This window comes from Oxyura jamaicensis, chromosome 5 (assembly GCF_011077185.1).
Source record: "Oxyura jamaicensis isolate SHBP4307 breed ruddy duck chromosome 5, BPBGC_Ojam_1.0, whole genome shotgun sequence".
NCBI classification, from domain to species: Eukaryota; Metazoa; Chordata; class Aves; order Anseriformes; family Anatidae; genus Oxyura; species Oxyura jamaicensis.
The window spans coordinates 59472625-59483162 of record NC_048897.1 but is presented as its reverse complement, the minus strand read 5'-3'; the positions used below and the strand labels follow the sequence as shown (position 1 = coordinate 59483162).

Below are 10538 nucleotides of genomic sequence, written 5' to 3'. Positions count from 1 at the left end.
CATTTAGCTCTTTAATATAGGGAGTACAGAGTTTCATGCAAGCCTTTCTTCCTTTCCTCGCCATACACACATCGCTTGGATGTCTATGTAAATTACCACAAAAAGGTTGTACCTTTCAAGTAAAGCTGATGTGCTTAAAGAGTCAGGACTTCTAGTAACTCCTTCCAACAAGAATTAAGCGTATCCCTTCCTCTGCAATTTATAGCTTCTCATATTAAAGTAATCAGTAAAAATAACAGCACTTTTTGGACTTAATTTCCTCATGAGTGAATGACCTGCCTCTTTGCTGGGAGGACAGAACAGCAGACCTGTATGTGGAGCTCAGCCCATTCTTTTACAACAGCGTTTCAAGAAACACTCCAGATGCTTGTGGGAAATCTTCCGTTTCTGTACACTATTACATGCAGATAAAATTTGCAAGCCATGTGGCTTACACGAAAGCACCAGTATGTGCTATCAGATAGGTTTATTGAATAAACACAAAGAGTGCAGCATCAATTGTTGGGGGAGGACTTGGAATAAGATACATTATGGAAAAAATAAAAGCAATACGACTGTAAATAACAAGTTTAATTAAGGTAGCTATTTCACTATAGTTGTGCTTAATCCCATTTTTTAAAGTCATTAACTTTTAAGAACAACTTAGAACAGCAGCCACTCAAGTTCAGAGATTTCTACTTGACATGTTTGGATTTTTTTTGTTGTTTTCCCAGTATTTCAAGATTCTAATATGTAGATAGAAATTAAAGTTGCTTGTACATGGTTAAGAAAAATCTCTCCATGACTTAATTTTCCTAAAGGTGGAGCAGCTTTACTAAGACACTTGAAGCACACAAGTTGAAGAACTGTTATTCCTATTTGAAAGCAGGCGTTGAACTCACACTACATAGACAGCTTTGCAGACAAGATATTTTCATAGAAGCCTTTCATATCTTCATGAAGATGTGGCTTTGGCCAAGGCCTAAAATAACAGAGATAGGAAATTTGAGAAAGATGCTAGGGAATACCAGTATAGGTAGACCTGTGTTGTTACCAGATCTTTGGGATTTTTTCTCTATTTTGGATTTTATTTCTTCCACTGAGCAACCTCATTGCAGAAGAGCGTAGTGATGTGGTTTAGTGGAGGTCTTGTTAGTGTTAGGTCAGAGGTTGGACTCGGTGATCTTGGAGGGCTCTTCCAACCTAGACAATTCTGTGATTCTGAGATTTGGCTGCTACCTACTATTTATTGCCTCAAGTGGAGTGCAATCACAAAATTAAAGTGCAGGCTGCAACGAGGTGCATATACACCAACCTGCCTTCTCTGTCCCAGCATTGACACCAGCGCTGCTCGTGCAACCTTTTCTTCTGCAGCTGCTCGGCATCTGCAGGGATCTCGTGACTTAACGCCGCTGTGCATCTAGGCAGGGACTCAGAAAGTGATGGAATCCATCCCTGCAGGCCCTGCTTTCTTACTAGCCTTGAAGGAAGGGGGTATTAAACCCTCACCTGAGGGGTTTTCTCCACAGTGCAACCAACCTGGGAAGACCCAGGAAAAGCAGATCCCCCTGGTAGTCCCCGCATGGGTCTCTGCCTACAGAACAGGCTGCCACAATGAGCACTGCCAGGGGCCTCCTCTGCCCAGCTCTGCCCTGAGCTGACTGCAGCCTCCTGCCTCATAAAACAGATTTAGGCATCGGTCCCAAATACAAATAAATAGATCACAAAAGAATAAGAAGTAAACTGAAATTAAGCATTTCTGATAAAAGCTGTTACCAGGAGAGTCAGCACAGCGTAGCTGCTGTTCCTGAAGCACACAGCCAGTAACGTAGCAAACATCCAACAAGGTTTGGTGCAACACATTTCTAACGCTGAACTAAGACTAACCTGCTCAGAACACAATCATACCCATTTGTGTAACACACATTACGTCAGCACGTAATTTGTGCATTTCCATCCACAAATCAGCACCTCTAAGAAATTTCTTATATGCTGAGAAAAGCTGATTTAGTTCGGTGTAAATTCTGCAGTTTTTAATTCAACAGTCAGCTTTAGCCATATTTGGTGTAAAATCATCAGGATTAGTGACTTCTAGCAGCAGAACACTTTCAGCTCTCAGCAGAGAGAGAACTGAGATGAAAATCAAGATTGTGTTTTGGCTACTTCTGTAGTTAGCTCTGTGCCTTTTCAGGCTGATGTGGAAATTGCTCTGAGATGACAGCAGAACACACACACAGATCCTGTACCAAAGAGGCCAACTGCATTTGTCTTTTCAAACAAGATTCGGCCACTGCAATTCCTCAACTCAAAGACCAACTCAGTAGAAAGGCAGAAGTCTTCCGGTACCTGTACATGCCTTTGGAAACAACTGAAGAAAATCTGTCACAGAGCAACCACCACATCTTGTAAAGTCCCTACAGCACACCGACACTTTACCCACACAGAGGTGAATGCAGGTGCAGTACCGGCATTTGGCTTTCGAGGCCTGAGAACACTTGAGCAGGTGGGAAGAACCGCTGCGCCCGTTCCCCCTCCACCTGCCCTGGAGCAGGGAACCCCTCAAGATGAGCACCATCGCAGCCCTGCTGCCCACAAGGCCCTGCAACCACAAAAGAGGATGCTTCTAAGCCAAGGAAAATGGGATCTGTCTTCTCACCATCGTACAGGAATTCTTTAAGGCCAAGAAAATCTGATGTAAGGTGCCCTGTAGCTTTATGCAACTGCTTTACAGTTTACTCTCCCTTTTTTTTTTTTTTTTTTTTTTTTTTTTCCCAAAGAGGAGGCTGACAACTTGATTCCTGAAAGCGCAATTTACAGGCCAGCTTCAAAGCTATAGGTCCTTCTGAGGCTCTGGTTGGGGAATTCACATCAAAGATGATGTGCACATGTTGTTCTGATGTCAGAGAGGACGGCTGGCAGAAATCTCTGTGGATTTACTACAGTCCCCAGAACAGGGATTAAATTATGCACTGAAGCTGCCTCTGTAAACTGCAGGAGACAAAGAGAATAAGTGGCAGTGCAATATCTCCTAATCAAAGCCTGGCACCGTTATTTGCATCGGTCTCTTGGAAACTGTCAGGGGATTAAGAGAAGGGACATGTGTCAAGGTACCCTCACTGAAGGGACAAAGTGGAAGTTGGTTTTGTTCGTTTTTAAGACTGCCACCTCAAGTACACTTTTTCCTGAGAAAAGTATCTGAGTAGTACACAGGTGCTCGGTGTCATGATGGATAAATAAAAGTTGCCTCCGTTTTTGCACAGCATTAAAGAAGCAAAATGCTTAGTGATTTAATCTAATTTGACATGGGTTTGAAGTGCAGGTGCAGAATGAGATCACACCAGCAACTTGTGCTGTTATCTGGCTGAATCCAGTACCATTTATGGTGTCCATAGCTCGGGAAGATCTAGTACAGGACAAAAAAAATACCAGAAGAATGGAAACTAACATGTAATAGAAGAGAGGTTTTTTATACCATCAGTCAAGCAATACAAGAGCTCCTATGAAAACAGCTTCCTCACTCTGAACTTGTACACAACTGTCCACCTCGACCTGCAGGGAAATTCTCTTAAACCACTGCAGTACGTGTGCTCATCACAGGTGTATCAGGCCATAGTAAAGACTGCAGGAGAAAGTTAGACAATCTGAACTGGTTTCTTTTCACCCACAGATTTATTGCTAAATAAATTACACCAAATGCAGGTGAAGCTTTGATCTGTAAATGCTTGGGGCCAAGTCCCCTTCTTCTCAGCCACTAAAATCTAGTGATTGTGAACTGTTTGTAAGGATGCCATCAGCACCTCTCTTTCCAAAGCATTTTTTTTTTTTTTTGTTAAAAAAGTGACAATCTTAACATGAGAATTCAGTACCTGACAGAGGAAAGAAAAAAAGATCCAATTTACTCAGAGTCTTGAAGAGTCTTGCAGAGACTTTACTCAGAGACTTGCAGAGTGAGCAGAGCAGTTCTGGCACTCCTCTCAGCGATGGTCTCCCAGCTTCTGCTGATTCTGCCTCTTAGCACCAAAGGAAAAGAGAACGGGACCAACACGTGTGCACAAAGCCACAGCAAACCTCTGCTGGGCAGAAGACAAAACCCTGCTCCGTTGGGGGGGGAGAAGAAGATCCTCAAAGGCCCAGAATGGAAGAAGCAGAGCAAGGACACAGACTCAACATGAACAAGTGGCCAGAAAAAACAGTAACAGAGACAATATAAGAGACAAACAGAATTTGAAGTGATGTTTCTGCTGTCAGCTAGCTCTTCCCCCCAGCATGGTAGAGCTCAGTGCAACTAAAAAGCCAACCACTTCATTCCATCCGGGTTCCATCTGGCATAACCCATCAGCCAGCGTTTCAAAAAAAGCCTGTCGTATAGCAAGAGATGAACCAGAAAACGTTAAGGCTTTTCTCAATTCTGCCTCTGGAGATCAAAACAAGGCAGCCCAGCCCGAGACTACCACAGGCCCCGCAGCACCGCACCTTGCAACAGCAGAGCACAGGGGCTGAGAGAGAAACACTCACTGGGGCCAGGGGTGATCAGCCTTTTCTACCCCTGGCTCTGGGACGAGCTGCTTCTATGGGGAAGGGGAGGGTTTCACTGATACTAGCCATTCTTAACTGGAATTTGGCTGAAAAGAACAAAGCAAAGCAGCAAGCAGCAGCAAAGAACCTTCCTATAACGAAAACACTACGTTATGCCATCGGTGATTGTCTCCATCCACTGCCACCATCAACACTCTACTCTTCTTTATCCCCTTCACAAAGGTGTTTTTTGTTTTGGTTTGGTTTTACTAGTACAATGAACTTACATATTTGCCAGGTATTCTTACTGCCCACTCTACAATTTAGCCCGCCTCCCTTTATCAAAGCATTTTGCTTCTGCCAGAGCCAATGTATTTCAGCCCCTTCAAGCTTTTTCCAGGTATCTCACCTCAAACCACTAGGCTGCTCTCTCTCACCTCCAGCCTCTTAGTCTTGTTTGCACATCCATCTCTGCAATTATTTCCTACAACTCACTACTCACCCTCGTTTTCTTAATTTCTTTCATCCTTCAGTGCTTTCTAATGCTTAGCTCCTGGTAAAAGGTTTCTTTTAGAGGAAAGAAGAAAAAAACCAACAACATTATTCTTTAAGCTTACACCTTATAACACTCTTTCATCAATAACTGTTGGTATAAAAAAAAAAAAAAAAAAAAAAAAAAGCTAATTCATTTAATGTTTTGTCTGGAGGCTGTTTTACACTCTCCGTAAAGCAACCAGGAACACTTACAAGTAAATAACAGGGAAACAGGGCACAAATGTGTGCATATGCAATGCCTGCTGGTTTTATTTTCTTTTATAATTAGCACTCCGAGTTATCCTGTCACCTCCACCTCCCCGTAATTTCATGGTAAGCCTTCCAATTTTACCTTCCTCTTAGGTATACCTGTAGTTTAACATTCAAAGTATGGTTGTTGCACAGAATACCTCAACAGACTTGTATTAAAAATGCTCTTTAAAATTCCAAAGCTTTGAACTAAAGAAATATCTCAAGAAGTTTTCATGGAAAGTTCATCTCGGTTGGTTCAATTCAGCCACAGTTAGCTGCACCTTTTCAAATAATGGAAAAAAAAAAAAAAATGTAAAGGGGTCAGACCCAATCAATACACTTGTTCAAACAGAATTTCAGGCACTGTGATGTGTGTACTTTTTGTGCTCTTTCTTTGTACTGCTCCACTGTGAAGAAAGGTTGCTTTTGCTAGTAGAGCAATGAAAGTCTTAGCCTTTTGAATACAGCCCAATAACCAATGGGAATGTTTACTAGGTGTGGAAAATATAGCTATTTTTCATGTCTTTCCTGTGCTCATCTTTGTTCTTTTTATAACTACGCAATGCATACACACACGCACCACAAGCAAACACTTTAAAATACCCGCAGACAGACATAAATCAGAGGAGTAACATCAGACCATGCCTTCCGTATCTCCTAAGTTCTGACACTAAGTAAATCCAGTCTTTCCTTCATACAACATCCAGAAGTTAATTGCTAAGACACCTGGGAAACGTGCGGTTTTATAGAGAGCAAAACCCAACAATATAAAATATATACACATACTTAAAGCACTGGAAATCGGATGGGCAAGTGGGGCTGCTGCAAAAACGACCCTGTGCTCTGGGTGTGCTCTGCCTGTGTCCAGCACCAACCTCCCCTCCAAAGGGGTGCCTCAGGCCACCTCACTTGACCTTTGGCAATTTTGTTTGAGATAGCAACACGCACGTTTAGTGGTATCTTTCAGTAGCTTTCCGTTACAGATACATGCAGCTTCCCAAAATAGCATCCCTCAATGCAATTGTTTCCTGAAAAATCTCTCGAGCGAAAATGCGTTTGTTTGGTTTTGTTTTTCCTCCAACTGTTCCCAAACAGTCTGGATGCCTCCAAGTACAGTTACTACCCAGTCCTTCAAAACACACAGCTTTATATGCTCATACAAAGGCAGGCAACAGCTCAACAGGATTTCCTAACAGCCTATCAATACAGACAACAGTGAAATGGGGGGGGCGAGGGGGTGTTACACAAGTTCAGAAAGGCGAAAGCTGTGCTACTTACAACTATTAGGCTGCAGTTTTATAAATTCAGCTGTGTAATAAATGAAACACTAATAATGTTAGTACAAGAAGCTGAAAACACAGAAGGGGAAAGAATGCACTCTACTTAATTTTTGCTTAGTCTAACATTACAAAACACTAGTTAGAAAACAGTGCCTTCAAAAGAACTGCTTTCTAATTGCATTTGTTTAATTATAATTACACTTAATCTTCTTAATAGGCAGAGGAAAAGTGTTACCTTCTGACTGAAATGATACTGAACAGTAGTCTGCAAGCAGTCAGCATTTTTTCTAGTCTTGATACCAGAAGTAAGACCTATAAAATAACATTTTGATGGAAACAGAACTGAAAAAGAAAATCGTCCCAAAGCAAACAGTAGATACAAATGAAACTTAGCTGTAATTATTTAAAGACTACACCCATCCCTGTAAAAGGATAGTCACTGAAGAATAGCATTTCACATATTTAATAAAAAGTTTTAGAAGAAAATCAGTCTTGACCCCCCCCCACCCCCCCCGAAGTATGGAATTAACTGCGGACACAGAGCAAAATCTTCAGAGAGGCTCATCTCACTGAAAACATTCATGGTACAACCATTTAGGGCAAAATCCTCCGCTTTCGTGCAAGCTTGAGTAAGCAGATTTTGTGTGCATGACTGAAGGAAAGAAAATGAACATCTCCTGCAACCTGCAGAGCAAAACTGCCCGCAGCCCTTCCCCTTCATTGCCAGGGCAGCAGAGGACTGCGCTCGTCACCCACCAGCTATGGCCACATACTCTTCCAGCCTGCACAACAAAGCTTCTGGAGAAAGAATGCAGCTTCACTGACCCACAAAACATGTGGTCAAAGGCTCCTTTGTGTTTCCAGCCCGAGTGTCTGAGAAACAGGAGGAGCACGTCCTAAGCAGCTCAACTCTGAGTTCCTGCTCGGTGCGGCTGGAGCTCAGCTACGGCCATTGTTAAATGCTTGCTCTCGAGGTCACAGAGTCGATGCTAAGCCACAGAAATACTTCTAACTGCTTCTCTACATTTTGTTCTACATACTAAGTTCCAGAAGAAGCAAACATTTCCAGTGCCCTCTGTCAAACTCCTGTCTGCTGAGTTACAGCAGAAATCAGTATTGGTCAGTAGCGGAGTGCAATCTGCAGGGCCAGCTGACCACCAGCCAGCTTTGGCCAATGCCACTTTCACCTCCACGTCTAGGTGATGGGCGAGTGATTCAGCGTGAGTTTTCTTTCCGTACTTCATTTCACCAGAAACTAAAGGACCGAGAAAGTGTCAGACAAACACACATCTGCAAAACAGAAAGGACAGCATCGTAGTAGTTGTATTGGTAATGGGAAGAAACATTTCTAAAAAAAAATGAAGTGTTTATTCAGGGGGGGACTTGATTCACATCCTACTGATGCAAGTGCAAAATCTGGGAGCTTCAATGGGATTTGATCCAAAGAAGAGCAAAACATGGTAGCAACACGAGCAACTCTGGATTTCCAACTGGATGGATGCTGGTAAGAGAGCAGATAAAACAGAGGCGAAAGGAGGCAGTTCTGTTAATATTTTAATCTGTACATATACCATTTTCCAAACGGTTACATTTTATTTAAATTAATGTTTTCTTGCAAAATAGTCATTTATGCTTTCAAAACTTTTTATAAAGGCAAAAATAAATCATTATTTTGGCAAAAGGCTTTGAAGTTGATACTGGCAGTATTGAGGTAAAATAGATTACATTAGCTAAATATATATTTTTAGGAGTATTTCTGAGTACAGTGTTAATATAATACGATTTGTGTCAAAATCTGAAACTTGAAGGTCAGTCAGTTTCCAGGGGACTATATCTATCACTTGGATATAGCAAATAAACAAGTTAGTGGTTTCACAAAATACCGCAGAAGTATTTCTCAGCCATTCCTCATCTAGAGCTGAACTCAGCTAACCATTGGATAGTATTGGGCAATTTTTGCATTATCTCGCGCTTAGTTCTGTTTTGTTTTCTTCAAGTAAAGCAGTTGCAGCCATTCATTTAATCTTATTTTCTCCTTATGTAACCCCCTCACCCTTTGCCCTGTAAGTAAGTAAAACACTGAATTTCAAAGTTTGGCAAAGTAAAGCACCAGGTGAACTTACATACAAAATTAGCAGGTGCCACGTTACATCATTTTTACTGTTTCCAGGATAAATACTAGTCAATACATCGTATTGTATTGTTTATTGAAAAAAAATCGAAAGAAAAAATATATTTTCTTGTAAAATGGCATACCCTATTTTTTTATTGCTTACTTCACATATTGTAATTTAAAGTTTTCTTCTTCCACATCTCAACTTTCAAAAAAAATATATAATTTGTTAGCTGTTTGTTACTACTGTCAAGAGCAACTTAACAGACTGTATATCAATACCATCAAGTTAATCATATGCAATCAGGAAAGGAGACAGGAGTTAAAATTGGTTATCATTATGGCTTTCATGGAAAATTTCATCTATACAATGGTTATTCATATTTAGAAAATCAAACTAAAAGTTCCTTGCAAAGTATCATTTCATGGGCAAAAGGGCGGGTGATTAACTCTACAAAAATATTCAATCCAAAACACTCTTGCATTAAACCTCTCACTTGAGTTAGCTCTACCCATACCCTATGAATGTGCATCTAAGATTGTTCAATTTACATTTTTTTTCATGAAACTTTACATTGCGCATCTGAGCCTGAGGGGGAAGTAACAGCATCCTGTAACAACTACCTCAGTAGTTCCTCTTAAAATGAATGCAGCCCTTGATTTAAACAAATTCTAAAATACATTCTGTTCTAAAAATACATTGTCAGTATTTTACAGAGTTTATTAAAAGTGCCATTTATTCATATAAAAAGTCTGAACTAAGCTGAATTCAGAATAAAATGTTTTGCAACTCTCTTCATTTTCATAGAAAATCCCCCCGTTATTCTCTGAACATATTTCCAAAAGAACGTGTGATCAGCCGACGAGCATCTCCACAGAAAGCAGGCGACGCATCTCCTCTTCCTTCTCTGCGGTGTCACTAGGTGGGATCTGCTTTGAGGCTTAGGTCAGTGCTCGCTTACTGCTTTGGCTGGCGTGAAGTAAAACAAAACACGGTTAAATATGAAAGCGAGCAAACCGACGCCAAGCAGCAAGCACTCTCAGGAAATGTATTTTTGTGTCAAAGCCTCCTGCAGTTTGACAGAATGAACAATTAACACAGACACGTTAAGCAAACAGCCATCCCATGGCATCACCAAGCTCAAGCTCAAACTCTTGGGTGCCCTGCGTATTGCTGGTTATTGCAATTCCCTGCTTAGCGATTTTCCAGGCACACACGCATACGCATGTATGTCTGTATTTTTATACAGACGTACATGTTGAGTCTGCCTGGAATCACAGGATGGCTGAGGCTGAAGGAGACCTCTGGAAAGTCACCCTGTCCAACCTCTGCTCAAGTCAAACAATATCCTGGCACCACACTAGGTTTTTGGGCTCTTGAGGCCAAACGTGGGTGTCCTATTCACATGTGAAGATGTCACATCACAAATAGTGATAACCAACTAGCGTATTCACTAGTTGTCAAGTGTTACTCAGATATAGCAAAGGTAGAATTTAGTTCTCAGAAAGATAAACTGAACCAGAACAAAACCAGCTACTTCTGTCAAGCTCAGCAGATGTGCTCCAAATGCCTGCAGACGGTCTCTCTTGCTCTGCGTGTAGGATTTATCCCAGGCCCTTCTGAAGACAGGTCACTGAGAACATTCATGAAAGGCCCAGAGGGGCTCTTTTATTTACATTTTTATATTTTGCAGAGCCATTTGACTCTTGCTTTAAATACCTTTGTTTTCAGCCTCACTAAAGATAAACACCATTTGAGGTGTTCACTCGATCAGTCCTCTTTACTGCTTCATCTGCGTTTTGTGGCTTTGTCCAGCATCAGGCCATAAAATTTGGCCAAAGGAAATCAGAAAGATGAAAATAAT

At 41.4% G+C, this 10538-nt stretch overlaps 1 protein-coding gene across 13 annotated transcripts in view; it reads right to left on the bottom strand.

The window, feature by feature from the left end:
* Nucleotides 1–8097: 8097 nt before the first annotated feature.
* PLEKHA7 (pleckstrin homology domain containing A7) overlaps nt 8098–10538 on the bottom strand; it is a 142617-nt gene continuing 140176 nt past the window's right edge. For all 13 annotated transcript variants that reach the window (XM_035326977.1, XM_035326980.1, XM_035326978.1 and 10 more), the window contains one exon: nt 8098–9643. Coding sequence is in view for 1 of the 13 variants with exons in the window: in XM_035326980.1 (XP_035182871.1) it covers nt 9621–9643 (23 nt within the window). In the remaining 12 variants the exon portion in view is untranslated. The remainder of the gene's footprint in view (nt 9644–10538) is intronic.